We start from the raw sequence: 18,136 nt of genomic DNA on the forward strand, positions 1-18,136 counted from the left end.
CTGCCCTCTGTGGCAGCGCCGGCTTCTGTCCTCAAAAAACTCTGCATCAAAGGGGGGCAGAGTTAGGAGAAAACACTGTCGCAGTCCTCAAAGAAAGAACAGTTTAAATATGAGGCCCGCAGTCGTCACTTTCAATTTCTTCATTATGGTTGAATTGTACGTGAAGCGAGAGGTTGGGGATATGTAGCAGCACCGCAGTTGAGCGGTGCTGCGATCTGTTACGGCACCTGGAAGCGATTGAGTTTCTCTTCAAGAGATATTTATGTATTGGTGAATAAGCATGGTCCAAGTGTTTATTTCTTCTATGGGGTCTGGCTGCAACGTTTCCGCTCTAAAAGAGGAGAAATTAAAAGAACAAGTGCTGTGTGAAATGTGCATCGATCTGTCTTAAAACTCCTGTAACCCTCATTAAAGTCACGTCGGCCCCCCTCCCCTCAGGCTCCTCTTTTTATTTGCACCGCCCCGTATCCAAACACTGTTAAAGACTCATAAAAGCTGAGCATAATATTTTGATATCTGTCATCTAATGCTGTTATAAAGGAGCCAAAGGGAAGAGGAAGTTACCTTCAGTTGTGGTATCCACTCTCATCATAACATACTGGCTCTGTGTTCCCAGGGGGATGTTTGTTGTGATGTCTTGTGGCACCAGTGCAAACACACAGAGTCTGCATGAGGTCCAAAGGCCCGCTGGATTTGTTTAGTCTTGGTGGGCAGGACACAAGGAGAGGATCTCTGGACTGATGCTTGTTTCTCTTCACTGTGGTCTCTGTTGACAGGAGTTATTTGACTTTTGTGATTTTTGATGTCCAGTTAATTACAACTTGGGTTTTATCTTTGTATACAATGGTCATCTGAACACTCACTGAAGGTTCTTTCCCAATCAGACGTTTTCGCAGCAATGCTGCTCCTGAATCTTTTGTTCCCAGACATTACTTCTACAAGTTTATACCACAGTATTAGCTGCTGTAGGTGTGGCTCTATAAATGAGTGTGTTGGTCCAAGATGTGGGCATCAGTAAATATTTGGAATATTAAACTTGATGGGGAGCCAATCACTGTGGCTCCGTGGTAGAGTTGGTCGTCTCCCAATCGGAAGGTTGGGGGCTCGATCCCCGACTGCTACAGTCACATGTCCAAGTGTTGCTTCCAAATTGCTCCTGTATGAATGTGCATAGATTCTGATTGGCCTTAGGCCTTTGCCATCGGAGTGTGAAATATGAAGCTTTGATTGGTCGGAAGACTAGAAAAGTGCTATATGGATACAGTCAATTTCCCATTTACAAAAAGCCCACTATGCTGTCTTGAAGAAGACGTGAAACCAGCAATCGAGACCAAAAACTCATTGGGACCTTTTTTAATTAAGGAGTTAAATCAAAGAGAAGTAGGGTCCATTTCTCATACAGTCTTTCTTTTTGCTACCATTAGAGTCGCCCCCTGCTGGCCGCTATAAAGAATACAAGTTTAAGGCATTTCAAGTCTGCTAGACGTTTGAAATCAAGATGCTAAGTCAAATTTTATAAAAGCAGACTAGTTTGAGCTTTTGCAACACAGGCTGTCCTTCAGCCTTCAACACCATGATTAAAGAAACATGAATACAAATGTCATCATCCAAATGTTTGGCCTGACAAGACGAGCAGATTCTCACTGCTCAAGTTACCCACCATCCCCCTCTGTTGGATGGTTTCTCTCTAATTTAAGTAATAAGATAAACTTAGGAGTAAGGACAGGGGTGTGTATTTGTAAGGCTGAGATGGGTATGTACTGTATTTTGAGGGGTGAGGACGATGCTGGCGGGTGAGCAGGGAGGGTGGGTGAAAGGTGACACCCTGACAAGTGGTGTTTACGAGAGCAGAGAATACCGAAGGACAACTGTGGGCTGTCTTGAATATGAGATAGAAGGGGAGAAAGATGAGGAGGGAGGCAGAGTCAGAGATGTGTATATGAGTGAAAGTGAGAGGAAGACGGAAGTCGAGATCCAGGCGGGAAGACGTGACAGCGACGTGAGGATCCTCCTCAGACTTACACCAGCTCTCAACCTGGAGGGCAGACACAGAGAGGTGTGGTAGAAGAATATGGTACGACACGACCACAGAGGGGTCCTTGGAGATGGTTTTTGAATCCATCTACCATGTGTTTGCATGATGATTTTACTATCAAACTCTTGTCTCTTTTCTATCTTCTATTGGTTGAATGCGTGCTCGCCAGGCGTGCCTGCAAAGAAAATGTGAATGGGTATGTGTGAGGGTCAAAGGTCACCTGTGTTGGAGTAGCAGTGGCAGATTTATGGGCCCACCAACCTGAAGGCGGGAGGTCACATGCTGACTTTGTTACACGCCTTGGCTAACAGACACACATGCACAGAAAGTGGTGGCACACACTGAATACCAGCCTGCTGATGCCAGGCCATCTGTGTTGCGTTCTAAGTAATAGATAAAGCAGGGAATGAGGCTTGGCTGACGTGTGTGTGAGTGTGTGCGCACAAGTGTATAAGATTCCCATTTGGCCTCAGGGGGAAAGCATATAAAGTGTGATTAAGATGGAGGACACGGGACATTGATCAGTAAAGAAACAAGCTCCGCATCGGGATGAAAGAACAAAGTCGGATCGTGTTGCTCTCTATCATTAATATCTATCAGGAGCAATACGAAGCTTTAAACAGCCAGACATGGGAGAAGTTTCTCAGGGTCATACTGTTGCCCCTCGCTTCCTTGCTTCATTCATTCATTATCTCCCTCCCTTAAGCTGTCATTCTGCAAAGAGCACTTCTATCTAATGTGGGCTGGTTGTGAAATCTAAACCTGCAGGAAGAAGAGTGCTTGCATCAGTCCAGTGTTTGACTTTTGTTCTGATGTAAACCGGATGAATGTAGCGCCTAGCTACTTTATCCCCTCTGCATTTGATGTGTTTTTATTTCAGAGATGTATCTTACTTGCATGGGTAGCCTACTACATACTTGTATGTTTGGACTATAGTGTAATTGTTTGACATTTTGACATTATTCCAGAGATTAGGTCGTGAAGATGCTACTCTCATGTCTGTTAGCTAAACCTTACCTAGGAGACCATTAGCCTAGCTAACCGCGAGCAATGAAAATAGCGACTCAAGCTCCATCTCAAGCACTGTTTCCATAAAAATCTAAAAATGGCAACTTAATAAACCCCTTCGGCGACTTTTTTTAGCAACTTTAAAGCTTTAGCTACTTTGACGTTAAAGTAGTTGGCAACTTAAGTTGACAATATGTACCAAAAAGCTCCTCTAAACTTACAAATTAACACTATTTTTGTTTGTTAATCCGAATTTAAACAAAAGAGGTGGCAGTTTTTAAACGCTAACAGTTGTGTGTTTTTTTATGCAAAGCTTAGCTAGCTAACTAGCACCTGGCTGTAGCTTCACTGTACCAAAATGAAAGTCATTATTTCTTAGAAAGTCATTCAGCATATTTCCTCAAAATATTCTACCACTCTTTTCATACGCAGGTTTATAAGTAGACTGTTTGAAAATGACTGCCAGTTGCTCACACTTGCAGCAGGCGTGCGCATGAGATTAAGTGTCTGGTATTCATCGTTCTCGTCTGTGATAACAGGTGCATAAGTTTGACCTGCGCCTCTTCTGCTGTAATCTCAGACATCCAGAAGAGATAATGAGCTCCCCTTAGTGCTCCCTGCCAACATCTCTGTTTTGCATTTATTTAAACAAGCAGAGAGAAATGAATTTTTCATCTGAAACATTTGGTCCCTCGTTGCAGTTTAATCTTCAATCAACAATGGATCTGTTAGAAATGAGCTTTTTTTTAATGGCTTTAACAGGAGGAGGATTGAAGGGGAGAAGTGTGCAGTTAGAGCCTCTTGACTGTATTTGGTTTAGTTTAAGGCCATATTGGCGTAGCTTCAGTCAGGTGCAGGCAGACAAAGCCACCATTGTTGTAAAACCCCAGATAGTTAGTTTAACCATAAACCTCCGCTGACTGATTTATGAGACAGCCCCCATCCTGTGAATAAAAACCTGAAGATTTAGAAAGTGCAACCAGCCCTAAATCAGTTTAGAAGTGACCGCTAAATGTATTTCTTGTACCGATGTATCATTTTACCCTCAACACCCGTTGATCTGGGACTTTGGCTGGGTCCAAGAACCTCTGTTATTCGGAGGGCTGTTACAACCACAAGTGTTTTCCTTCCAATTGGCCTGGCAGACACCTCAGAAACCTGAAGCCCGTCCATCTCAGTAGGACACCTTAGGGTGGCTCATTCCTCGGTTTTGGTTCAGTGCGAAGGGTTTTTAACCTATCATTCTGATTTCCTTTCCAAAGGAGTGCTTTTATCACCGAAAAACAGTCCAATTTAGATATACAGAACCTTCTTTTTCCTCTGCCGCTGCCTCTTTTGTTGGCGAGCTGAAGAATGAGGGAGTTAGTATTTGAGGCCAGCAGCAGCTGAGGGAGCTTGGCAGGAAGCAGGGACAGCAGGAGAGCTGGAGGCTGCAGTGTTTTGTACATTAGGTGATTTGTACATTTTTAACATTTGGGATAGTCCAATGGGGTCACCTAAGCTCTAACAACCAAATATTAATGGTAAAAAGTATTTATCTTGATCTGTAGTCAAATCCACGACACCTATACCCCTGGATTCACTCCCTTACGAAGGATGAAGAGGGAGATGCAGGACTTTCCAATCAGGTATTTGCAAAAGTTGCTAGTTAGGGAGGTGTAGGGGCAGGACCACCTGAATTGTCATGAAGTAGAATTATGTTTGCACATTTTGAAGAACCATTAGACTGCTGTGACTTTGACAACATGCTGGTTTGAGTCTTAGAGATAGTTCTACCGCTCCATGCAAATGAAGATAATACTTGTATTCATTCTTTCTTTAGGCCCATAAATCTCTGTGTGGTATAAGGGACATGAAGCGCCTTCAGTAGAGTTTTTAGTGCTAACTGTAACCTGTCTAAGGGAGGAGGTCCCCTGTGTGTCAAATCACTGCAATGCTTAAAATGTACGACCTCTCAGCTGAGCGTACACACACACACATTAGTAGAGCATGTGTGGGCGACCTCTGATACAGACAGATGTGCATCCCTCCACATTTCTTTATAATCAAAAATTAATATGAGAAAGTCGCCAGCTGGACTGAAATGAGGCGTCCTCTGTTTGGCTGGCAGCCGTAGCTTTGTCAGGTTAACACGGAGGATGTCTTTGCGTTTGCCATTTATTCCTCTGTAAAGAAAAATTCCCATTACATCAAATAGCAAACATGTGTCTGGACTAAATGAACGTGACATGACTGACTGTGGATGAGCGCGCGTTGAGTGAAATGAGCTAAATGACGCCTCGTACATTGCTCTCTCTCTTTCTCTCTGCAGCTGTGGTCCCCTATCTGTTTAGCCTACGTGCTCCACCTCGACCCTCGCGCAAGGTCACTACATTATGAATGCTGATGCAGAGATGTGATTGGTCAACAGCGATGAATGGCACATACCTCTGTCATGCGCTCCCAGCTGTGTTTAACTTTCATTACTGCACATGAAGACTATCAGACATATCAGCTGTGTCAGCCATCTATCAGTCGCAGCTGTCAGGCACACAAACATAGTTAGAGGCTACACACACACACACACACACACACACACACACACACACACACACACACACACACACAGCTGTTAATACTGTCAGACACAAATCCACACAGAGGAGGTCTCTGCGGCCCTGAGCCATGCAGAACTCCAGATACCTCGACAGATATTGTTATATATTGTGCGTACATGAATGCATGAATGTAAACTCACAACAGGCTGTAACACCACACTGCTCCCTGTCCATCACCGACTGTGTTAAAGGCTCGACAGCCATCCAAGCCACGCTCTGACCTCCCAAACCGAGCAGCTGATTGGACCAAATATGGACGCCACCAATGGGATAAAGTGACTCATGACCTCCTCCCATAAAGTTCACACTGGGGCAAGTCTGCACCTGCCACAGGAGTGGCTTCACAACACAACACACACACAGACACACTACACTGTTCTAGCCCTTCCAATCACGCAGGATTGAAAGAGGACAAGGCTTACGTTACATCAGTAACATCACAGCACGGAGAGCAGGAGACGCTCCCGCGTATCTTGAGGCGCTATGAAATGAAATCCTCCTTACACACACCTGCATGTGTGAGTCTCTGACATAAACAGATGATCATCTTTAAAAGAAGCAGTTGATAAACCCGGTTTGAAATCCAACAGAGTTTATGAGCGCTGACAGACGCAGCAGCACTGACGTAATTGAAACACCAAGTTCATGTTCGTGCAGGTTGCAGCAGCCGCTCAGATGACGTGATGCTGAAGTCCTTTGACTGCAGAGTTTTAGGATTTCAAATTCTGACGCCTCAAAGATCCATTGTTGATCTACATTTAGCCGATGTGCTTATGTATTTGTTCTGACTGCAAGAGCCAAGACTTGCAGATGTTTGCGATGAATGCTGTTTCACTGCTTTTAGGGAGCCATGTTAATGTTTTGTACCATGGATATTTCATGCCGATTAGCCCATATTGTAATGTGCAGAGAATTTAATTATTACAAATAATATTTTGAGTAATCCAAAATGTATAAACATACCGACGGTTAGAAAGTAAGGTCTGGTTTACACTGTTCTCAACATGGATATTGGTCCATACTGATTCCATCAGTCCTTAAGCCATACTAAAGCCAGAGCGGGTCAGCAGAGCAGGGGGGCTATGCACTGGGATATACGTAATCCAGTCTTGAGTCATGGTGACTTGAACTCCACTTAGACTTGCAAGTTAATGACTTGAGACTTGTCTTGATGATGACTCAGATGACTTGTGTGTGTGTGTTCATAAGTTTGAATGTTGTTAAATATAAAATGATAACATTCAAAGTTTCTGTCTAACTATCAAGTATGTACGCAGCGCAAACTGGGAATCATGATTGGACGACTCAAAAAGCTCCCTGGTATGTGATTGTCATGATTGGATGACTGGCTGTCAGTCAAACTCCTCGCTATGGCAACACGCAACATCAAAGGCCCCCGCTACAACACTGCCAAATACATTACACTGTTGGTGCACAGTAGATGGATGAGGCCAGGTAAGCAAGGGCTGGTGGAACAACACTAATGGCAAGAGAAAAGAAGAGGTGGTGATTATACCTTCATACAAAGTACAGTCCTCACATACAGGTTTGAGGGAGGCATTCATGCTGTTTTTCAAAGGCAAATAAAGTAAAACAGGAATGTTGGGAATGACTAATTAGGAATTATAAGGAATGCATCTGACCACACATATCTTACTTATCCATTTACTTCATGTGCACATTTCTGGAAGGAAAGACATGAAATGGTGCAAAGGTGCTTCATGGATGATAATAACTCAGGCTGTACTAAACAGGCGCTCCTCCAGTGGTATCATGCAATAGTGTTTGGCGTGTCAGTTGAGTGTATTTTATGGCTCTACCTGCCTGCATCACGCCATGCCAAATGTGTATCAGCAGCTGTACCAGAAGCACCGTGCGGCCCATTACTCCTAGATGACTGGGCGCGCGGCTGGCAGCTCTCACCTTGGCTTCCACAGAGGCTGTAATCAGCCTGTCTGTTTCAGGTGTGAGAGAAGAGGAGAAAGAAAGCAGAGCATGGAGCTAGCTTAGAGGAAGGGCACGAGAGGTGAGGCACCTGTGGAAAAGGATTTCAGAGGAGAGAGTAAGATCTGGGATTCTGTTTTAAGAAAGTCGAGGGAAGGGCAGAGGGTGGAACGTGTCAGGGGGAAAGAAAAAAGGCTAGCTTTTGAACATTCACACCATGTTTCCTCGGCCATGCCCCACACATTGTCTTCTGTTACAGCCACACACTCACACAAACACACACACACACACACACTGCAGTTTTCGTTCAAAGTCACGGTGTTTAGTGCACTTTTCCCTTTGTTGCCGACTCTTGGCGGCCCACCCCCGCTCCCCTTCATGCCCAGCTCTCCAGTTTTGCTCTAACATGTTCCAGAACGTCAAACTCGAACCATATTTTATGAATGAATGAAGGATACAGAGATAAAAGAGCATTTATCCTCCCACAGACCACCATTCGACATAGACTGGCAATGGCCAAAACCCCACAATATCACACAACCTCACAATATCCTTGTCAAATTACCACTGCGCACATCGATGCTGCTGCTGATGTCTGTCACGTTAAAGAGTCTGGCCCTTTGGATGTCCAAGTAAAAATCCCGCCATGTTGAGGCCCACACACCTTCAGATGTTTCCTTAACCCCTGCTTTACCTGTGTGCCAGCGCGTGTTAACCCTCATGTTAATCCTTCCTGAGGACTGGATTTAACACCTCCAGACTTCTTGGAAACTCCTGCACCTCTGGTGGCCCCAATCTGATCTGGTCTACAAACACAACCCTCATTCTCACCTCCATATCGCGCCAAAAGCTGCTGTCCCCTGCCTCCAGGCACATCTCGCATTTGTTATGGGACTCACTGGTTCCCACATCTGAGGGTGGCGATTGGTCATAGGTGGTTTTCAGTAACGACTGCGACTTCCGTGATTGGACTGTTTCTAAAAGAGTAACAGGAAAAACGTGGAAGTATTTCTATTCCCAAGCTGAAGCCGCTGAGGATAGGTGTGTGTATGGAGGGGTTGAGGTTGCTCGTTTGCGTGCAAGTGTGTTTGTACGCTTTAAAATCCTCTTGAGAACCTGAATTCCAGCGTGTGTGGCTGCAGCCCCTATTAATGGAAGTACCACCCAGGAGCCTGTCTGAATGGTGCCGAAAACCGTGCCTCTCCCATACACGCCAACATGCCCAGCGTCAACAAACACAAATGTGTGTGTGTGTGTGATTCACTTGCAGTTGAGGACGGTTTGTTTATCTGGGGTCAATTCGTTTAAGGCATCGTCACGCAAGGGCCCTCTTTCCAAAAGAGGAACACAGGCAGACGTGGTCATAACAAACTCCACCTAAACTCTCACCAATTTTCAGGGATTCCTGAAGAATTTCCCAAACAAAGTCCATCTTTGCTTTCCTTTATTTATTTTTTTATATACAACATCTGTAACACACAGCAAATGCAACATTAAAAGCAGGATGAAGTAACTTTTCAAAGAGGAAATTGCGGCTTATTTCAGAATAGAAGTCTTTCAAATTGGCTCACTTTAATACAGTCAGGGGTTTTGCTGCTACAGTGTTACTTGTCAGGTGGGATTCATAACTGACAGTATGATAGCTAAGGTCAGCAAACTGGAACATTATATTGCTGAAAAACTGACATCCTTTTGTCCGTTAGAGCTGACTGTAAGACTCCTCTTCTTTTGCGTATAATTTGTCAGTTTAGCATTGATATTTATTCCTTAAAGAGGTATTATGCTAATTTCAAACTTAATATTTCACTCTGTGATACCTGTGGAGTAGCTTAGCATAATTTACAGTTAAAAAACTTATAGCCAACATACAGCCTCTGCCTGAAACGACTGTCAGCTCTGTCCCTTTAAGAAACCCCGCCCCTACAAGCCCACTTTCTTCTGATTGGCCAGCTCTCTGAAGCCTGCTGAGGCTGCACTTTGTGACATCACAAAGTGCAGCGTGTAGAAAAAACTGTGTGAAACCTGGCGTTCACAGCAGCCTGCAGACTGAGCTGAGAAGCCTGGGGATTACTCCAACATACTTTGACCTACAGATTTAAAACTTCACCCACGTTTAGTCTGGACATCCAATACTGTAACATTATATAACTTACAATGTGACACAGCATAATACCCCCTCTTTAACGGTGGCTGTTTTCCAGCAATAAATCATTTGGGGGGTTGTCATCCACTAAACCAATCACTCACCAGATAAGATGCGTCATGGCCTGGGTGGCCCATTACCCCTGCTTCTGTTGCCCCCTGTTTCAGTCCGCACACTGCCTCACTTCCTGGTCGGAGATCCAGCTGCTAGCACCTACAAACAAAGCTTCTTGTCTTCTGGCTGCTGAACTCTTGGTGCTCTGTTCCACTCTGTCGTGATCTGCTCATATTTGCAGAGCTCGGCTGGTGCTGGCCCTGTTTTGCAAGGGCCCTCTCATTGTTTTGACTGCGTCTGTCTGCGTGTGTGGGGCGCGCCTGTCTCTGCCTTCACCTTTCATTAGCTATGACACGAGTTGACTACCCAGGCTGCCTTTCAGCACCAGCCTGCCACTCAACGCAAACCACCTGCCGGACATCACAACACTGGAGCTGATGCAGAATGCAGGCACCTCCTTCCTATAAACCTGTGCATGCATGCTCACCAGCAAATATAAACACTTGATTACGGTTTACCACAAGACAAGCTTTTCAAACACGCTGCTAATTAGGATCAAATGAATAATGCATCAGACATAAACACGTAAACACCCCTCAGCTGTAAGAGCATGCACGCACACTCAAACAGACACATGCAGGTTTACAACAGCGTCACTCAGCCCTGACAGAGCGGGTCGAGAAACCTATACATTGATCACACTCACATGGGCATGAAATAGGCATCCATCACACACATGCACACACACTTCCAGACCCTAACACAGACGCCCTCTCACTCGGCTCTGCAGTCACGCTACACTTGATGCTGAAAGTAAAACAGGAAGGTCGACCTGGTACCAACGTGTTCTGGGCTTCTTATTTCCCAGTCCCAGTGACCTTTGCATGAATACCAGAGTGATGTTTACTGTTCAGCATCTCTCTGTAACCACATTTCAACAAAGAGGTGAAGTATGGTCCAAACACAGGCAGAGTGTTCAGTTTCATGGTGATGTGTTTGAGGTTGTGGTTTAGACACATATGAAAAATATATAAGAGATAATATCTGCTTTCACTTGAGAGACACTGAAGTCTGAAACTCCTGTCAGTATCTAATAACTGTTACGAAACTAATTCACTCTCACTGGTGCTCTTTCAAGTTAAAGCACCAAACGAAATAGGTAAGGTGAAGGAAATGATCATGGTAAGGGTTAAAGTAGTGAGTCAGAGTTTACTGTTGGTTTCTTAATCGCAGCACAGTAGGTTGGGAAGAGGCAAAAACAATGCAGTGCAGTTCTTATGAAACCTTTATGGCTCACCTAGAAATACTTGATGGGATGAGGTTGAAATATAGGCAACTGTTTTGTCCTGTTCCCACTGTCAGACTGCATGTGTATGAACCATAGACTGTATAAAAGAAGGAGACATGGCCTCCTGCTTTCAGCGCCAGTGTAAACCAGCATTCTGCATTTAATGGCCAGCAGGGGGCGACTGAAAAAGAGCTGTACATCTCATTTGATGCATTACCTCAGTAAACATTTCATTGTGAGTTTATGGTCTCAACCATTAGTTTCAACTCTTCTTCAATAAAGACTGATGCTAATTTTAGAAGCAGGGTATTCTTTCAGGGGCGTGTCCAGAATTTTTTGGCTGCGGTGGCCCAACTGGGACACTGACTTATGCATGGGGGGCATTAAAAATTGAGCACATTTATTTACCTTTTTTGTTTCCACTAATCGTATCTACTTTAACTACTAATATCAAGATATCAAACAGTTGTTACAATAGTGTGTAAAGGTTTTTTAATTAGACATAATAACAAAGTAGAGTGGCAGCATATAAATCTTTGGTGCTAAATTAAAAGACTCAAAAGGATGTATCTTCAAAGTCACTGTTATAATAAAGCCCAACGAAGTGGTTGGAACTTAAGCCCCACCTTTGACCAGAGAGATAGTCAATTACAGTTCTTGGAGTTGCACCTAGGGTGGCCAATCAGATGTCAGGGGGGGGCATGTCACCCCAGGTCACCTCCTGGAAACACCCCTGTATTCTTTAAGGTGTGGCTACCTGTGATAGCCAACGGTGACCTGTCAACCAGGATCGAGACACTTCAAGCTCCAAAGAAAACAAGATGGCAGAAGCCAAAAATTCCAAAAAAAGCAATCCCCGTACCAATGGACCGAGTCACAGAGGCTACATCCATGTCTTATACAGTCTGTGGTTTGAACCCTGTCTGAGCCACTGAACCCCGGCTGACCCTGCGGGCAGAGGAGGACGCGGGGCAGCTGGAGAATGAATCAGCAGCATGTGAATCACATCCGTTGTCTTTTTCCTCTTTCTGTTTGCTGTTTACATCCACAGCATGTGTCCCCCATCTTATTGGAAGGAAAGTGGGCCGCTGACAGATCAGTTGACATTTGGAAGAAGTAGTTTTATTTGAGACAGGGAGGTTCAACAGCTGTCGGCGTTCATGCAAACACGAAACAAAGGAATCCTCACGATCACATCTCAGATCAGTAAACAGTTTCAATGGTACCAATTGAGCTGACGTCTCATTAAGAGCGATATATTCAGTCTTTGACAAATAATATAACAACTCACTTTGTAATTTTAAACAAAAGCTGTTTGAAATTCATATTTCTTGAGTCAATTGGATTCTGAGTTTGAAAGAATCTTAAGTCGGAGGCAGAATGAGAGAGGAGATGCCGTAGACACACATCGCCTCCAGCTACTATGGAAGCAACGAGCTGACCTTCGCTACTTACACCCTCCTCTCCACGCCCCCACCCCACCTTTCTCTTCCTCTCCAGTTAAATTAAATTTTCCCCCGTTGCAGGAGGACTCTAGATGGATGGATGTAAGTCCTGTGGCCGTGCATAAGGAGTATCACATTCTGCTATTTTCATTTGGCTCTTTATTGCTCCCAGTCGTTGGGTCAAACAAAACGGGGCCTAAAAGAAGAGACAGAGGGGGGAGCTTGTTCCACCAATCCTGCGCTTTGTTCCCTGGAAGCACTTTGTTTGCGAGAAATGTCACAGTAGCTAAATCAAGCCGAGGCATGGCTATGAGAAACAGACAGAGCAGATGGAGGACGGACGGGCGTGTGCGTTTGTAAATGGTGTAGATGTGTATGCAGGCAATGTTCCCTCGCTTTGTTTAAAGAGAAGAAGAACGAGCAAGAGAAAGGGAGATGATTAACGCAAACATGTACTTTAAGCGTTGATGGGGTAATCGCAGTTATTGCCCCATATGTGTGTGTGAGTCTTGGGAATCTGCCCTCATGTGTGATTGAAGGGTCATCCTCCAGTTCCATGTAAAGACCAATGAAGGAGATCCATGTGTTTGTTTCTCACAGCCTCAGGTTTTTGACTCTCTTCTCACAAACATGTAAACACACTAAGAGTATTTGGGGAGAGGAGGCCTTCAGCTGGCTCCTTGTCAAACTCTGGACCGCACGTTTCCAAGCTGATACTTTAGGAGAAGTTTAGGGTTAGCTTGAGGTACACAGCTTCAGGCGACCATCTATCTGCAGTTCAAACACAGTTCAGTATGTGTGTATGGTCTGCCTAGAGAGCCATTTACGTGCTCATATTCATATTCATGATGCTGATTGAGCCTGCATGTGTCCCGCTCTGCCGGAGCGTCCCTCAGAGAGATCTACGAACAGGATGCAGTTTTTTCTTCCCTACATGTCGGACGTTTTCCGAGGGCCATCTTTCTTTCCTTGGGCGTATTTCAACACCTGTTACAGTGACGGACGACGTCCTCGTTCAGCGCTTTTCCTCTAGTCTCTGCACTACGCTTGCCTCTCTTAAAACTTTCCTTCCCTAGTCGCCTCTCTCTGCTCCATTAGCATCCTCCCACCTGCTTAACACTGTATAAACCAACTGAAAACGCAGTGTTTTTGATGACCTTTGACCTCTAGATAGCAACTAGGAAAAAAGAGATGGTAGATGAAATTTGATGATGGAGACATTACAATACAAATATGATCCTCTCTGTAGGGTACACGCGGTTTCTATTCTGGTGTGTATGTGTGACATTTCCTGACCCTGGCTTGCCACGGCGACGCAGGAAGTGACACCTAACTTAAGCTGACACCTAAGTCACATCATGTGCGTGTGTGTTTACGTGTTAGTTTGCCTATATGTCAGAGGATATGTGCTCTCTCCTGAAATAGGAATCTGAATACTTACACACAATCTGCTCCCCTCTGCTGCTGTTTTTCCCATTAATTCCTCCCGTCAATACAGTCCTACATCAGCTTGTCATCGCCCACATCCACTCCCCCTCCCAGGGACAATCCCACTCCCACATTTCAGTCCCTCTGACGCCCGCTCCTCCAGCGTTTGGCGACCAAGCTGTCGACATGCCAGTTGCCTTTTATGTCCCAAGTAAAGGTAGAGCAGGCATGGCCTTGGTAACCCATATTCAGGTGGCACCATCTTTTCTCCTGACGTTTCTAACTGCAGTAAATCTTCCTCTCTGACCCTCACATTTCATTTTTCAGCCCCCACTGTCTCTCTTCCCATCCCGCCACTCCCTTACGCATTCCTCTCCCCCCCACTTCAAGCTTGTCCTCCCCATCTCCTCCCCTCGGGCCCAAAGGGAAATGCTCCGTCCTTCTCTGTAGAGGCCTCGGCCCCCAGCAGAACAGCTCCATGCTGCTGTTTACGGCTGCGGGGGCTGAAACGGGGGAAGTAGAGCCCACTCTGGAATATGGAGACTATTAATATAAATTCTACGGCTGGCAGAGTGTGTGTGTGCGCGCGCGTGTGTGTGTGTGTGTGTGTTAGCTGGCATATGTGTCTGAGGTTTGAGGGTGTAGAGGTGTTAAATGATTAAAATTGTTCAAACATAAATTTTAAATGGGAGTCATAGGTGCACAGCTGTACTCAGGCTCCATTGTTACTTTTTAAATTGCTTTACTTGTTGCCAAAAATGTCCGGCAGCAGCTATAAATGGCAAACTGAATCAGATAAAAACCAGGAACAGTGGACATACGGGGAAAATCTTTCTGTGACACAAAGGAGGGAAAGAAGGAGGAAAGTGGTTGAGGTGGACACGGAGAGGAGGTGGAGGTGGAGGACTGAGCTCTCTTTGAAAGGGTGGGCAGAGTCAGGAAGTGATTAGGCCACTACAATAACCCCAATAATGACAATAGAGAAAACATGTCTGCAGCCAGAACCATTTAGCATCAGGAACATACCCAGTATGGTTCCTATTTCATTAAAAGAGCTGTGGGAGGATGATGGGCACATGGAAAGAGAGGGAAAGAGGTTTTACCTACAGGAGGGTTTCAGGCCTTGAAGAAGAAAGCTGGCTCTAGTTACTGTTGTTACAAAGATAATGGCTACAGACCTTTTGAATTGCTTACTCGTTTTTGAAACTGTAGGTCATTTATTTCACACGAAAGCTGACAAGAGTAAGCTTCTCAGTTTTGGCTGGTGACGGTAGATTTTGCTAGCTGAAATGACGACTGTTGCTAGCAATAATTAGCCTCATGTTGCCTCAGCTTTCTAACATAACCTGCTACCCCCAGAGAACATACAATTAGCAAAGGTTGTGATGCACAGACGCAACGCAATATTTTCCCAATACTAATGTAACGTTAGTGCTCGATATATTGTGGTTAGATCACTTGATGTGTCCCAATTCGGGGGCTGCAGCCTTCGAAGGACATATTTCAGGGCTTATTGTGTCACAGCTGTGCATCGAAGGCTGTCCGATTCTGAAGGCTCCTTTTAGATGCGGTTGACAAATGCGTCCTCCTTTTTCCGACAATTCAGAGAGATTCATTGCACACAAATTCAAACAAGGTGGTGGACACTCAAGTGGCTGAGCAATCTACTTCTAAATTTTAAAGTTTTTGGTGTAAGCTAGGAATACAAATGTTAAAAAAAAAGGGGAAAGGGGGAGGGGCCGTGAAACTTCATATTATCTTTAAAATTATAAGTTGTTACATGACGTTAGTTATGTTAGCTAGTTAGCCAGCTAGCTACCTGTTGCTAGACGACAGGAGCCGTGCTTTGTGACATATGGGTAAGGGCGGGAACAGCTGGTGACACGAACTGGAAATCCTCCGTAGACCAGACCGTCTCATTTCAGTTCAGCCTTAGCGGTCTATACGCGGGCTACAAATGAAGCATCCTTCGTAACCCTGCGTCCTTCGAAGGAGACACAGCTTTCATCAGCTTAACAACTTCAACGCTTCCTTGTTCCTAATCACATGTTACAGAACAAACCAATCAGAAGCTAGGAGGACTTAGCTCAAGGTAAAAGTTATGAAAGCCAGAGGATGATGTACATGTTAAGCTGTATAAACATTGTAAACACGTTTTCACATAAATATAATCAAATATATGAATTAACTTCACTTCTTGACCTCACTCTACTGTAGATAGTAAGCTAGTTAGCTTAACATTTGTAGCTTAGATAAGAGCAGACAAACACATTTCTGTACCCCAGAAAGTACACAAGTATTCTTCATTTTTAACTACACTGGTTTTAAAAGACTTAATCCTCCAAACTCTTCTCATCTTGTGAGGACATCCAAAGCTTGACAGAGCTCCGTAGCTTTTGACAGTTGCTAAGCTAACAAGGAGCAGTGGACGACTTTTCCGAGCCTGAGCTTTTTATTCTCTATGATCATTCGCACCATCTCTTAAAACAGCACTAAACTACCAGACACTGACGCAAACAGCGGTCTTGTAGAAATGATTCATGGTCCGGTAGCAGCATGAGGTCTGAGACTCGAGGCCGGCCCTCTTGCTATAGACCACATCATCTTTTGGGTTCCCGACAGCCCTCCTGTTGTTTATCACAACTTTACCAGACTTCTCCATCAACAGCAGAAATCTTTGTACCGGAAAGGTGGTGGCACCAGCTTCATCACCGCAGGGTCAGAGGGCGGTGGCTGGATGAAGCCCAGGCAGTGAGGAACAGATCTGATTAACCTCAGCCAGAGAGCCCTAAACTGAAGGTCCACTTGGTTGGTTCAGGATCTCTGTTGAATCTGACTTTTTTGTGCTGTGCCAGGACACACAAACTTAATGCCAGTCACAACAGTGGTAAAACTTCAAGTGATGCTTGGTCGTTCTCTACTCATCCCTGCAGAGCTGGTTCAGGGGATTTATAACTCTGTCTGTGTGTTTTCACAGGGCCTCCAGGAAAACGTGGACGGATGGGAAGAAGAGGGGAACCTGGTAAGTGACGCCAAACACCTGCTTTGTTTGTTTATTTCTCCTCTCTCACACTCTTTCCTCATCTCTCTCCCTGTTGTTCCCACACTCCCTCTCCCTTCCTGGGTGAGTTCGAGGCTGGTAAAAGTTGTGACCCGTGAGCCAGGCCGGTGGACGACGGGCAGCAGTTATCCCCGTCCCTCGACACAGCGCTAACCTCGGCCATGTGTTTGCGCTAACTTTACCCAGATGTCAGTCGTTTCTCCCTGAGCGGTAGCAGCTGCTGTACTACGAGCCTAATGAGACTCTCCCTTGCCAGCATCAGTACCCGCCATTATTGTGTTGCAGACCGCAAAACACTCATCTAAGAACCCAAACAGTGTAGAGACATAACTCTTGTTACGCAAAAGGTCGTCATGACAGATCGAGCGGATGTTTAACACGTTTGAGTCATCCTCGCGCTAAACGGTTTTAATGAAGTGTTGACTCCGCCAAACTGCGGCGCGACACTGTTAGACGATTTTTATCAAAACCTGCAGGACTGAAGTTCTGCAGGAAATGTGTCAGATGGAAAGGATCCAGTCTGCTGTGAGTCATTGCAGAGGAGATTAAATTGATGAGATCTGCTGCTGTGAAGATGTTGACTAAGTGCCACATCACCAGTAACTGTTACTGCTTTAATTTAGATATTTTCTAAAGCTGTTTAAAGCTGATCTTGTGCAACAATGTTTTTTTTGGACAGCAATGGGAGCTGCTTTTAATGGGATTTGTTGCAAAGAAAGCATCGCCAGACTTCTGCTTTAAATCCTCCAATCAACGTAGCCTGCAGAAATCCCTCTAAGGTTCTGCGATGCCATCAGGGGATCACCAGGCGAGTATGGCTGGGATGGTTTTCCAGTCATTTGTCTTGTGGCGGATTATCATTACGGGAAACCTCGGCGTTAAGAACAGGACGCTCATTGGCCTCCACTATTTGTCACAAGATGTTCTGCGCAAAAGGGCGATGTGGTTCTGTTTAGACTGTCTCTCCTGTTGTTTACTTTTGCGTCCTCACGTTGCAGCCCGGGTTATCGTGCAAGGATAGGTGGCATGGAGAGACTGTTGCGCCATCGTCGAGCTAATGACTGCAGGACGGCTTTTACAAGATCATGAGAGGTTTTCCCTGTTTCTGTCAGAGAAATAACAAATAAGAGTGC

The 18,136-nt window shown here is 45.0% G+C and overlaps 1 protein-coding gene across 1 annotated transcript in view; it reads left to right on the forward strand.

Moving 5' to 3' along the window:
- LOC138598779 (collagen alpha-1(XXIII) chain) overlaps positions 1-18,136 on the forward strand; it is a 125,417-nt gene that overhangs the window by 74,691 nt on the left and 32,590 nt on the right. The window contains exons 3-4 of the mRNA XM_069670632.1: positions 16,920-16,968; positions 17,107-17,110. Coding sequence (XP_069526733.1) covers positions 16,920-16,968; positions 17,107-17,110 — 53 coding nt within the window. The remainder of the gene's footprint in view (positions 1-16,919; positions 16,969-17,106; positions 17,111-18,136) is intronic.

Source organism: Semicossyphus pulcher, unplaced genomic scaffold (assembly GCF_022749685.1).
Source record: "Semicossyphus pulcher isolate SPU_LCO1_2020_fin unplaced genomic scaffold, fSemPul1.0.p SCAF_2, whole genome shotgun sequence".
In the NCBI taxonomy this organism is placed as follows: domain Eukaryota; kingdom Metazoa; phylum Chordata; class Actinopteri; order Labriformes; family Labridae; genus Semicossyphus; species Semicossyphus pulcher.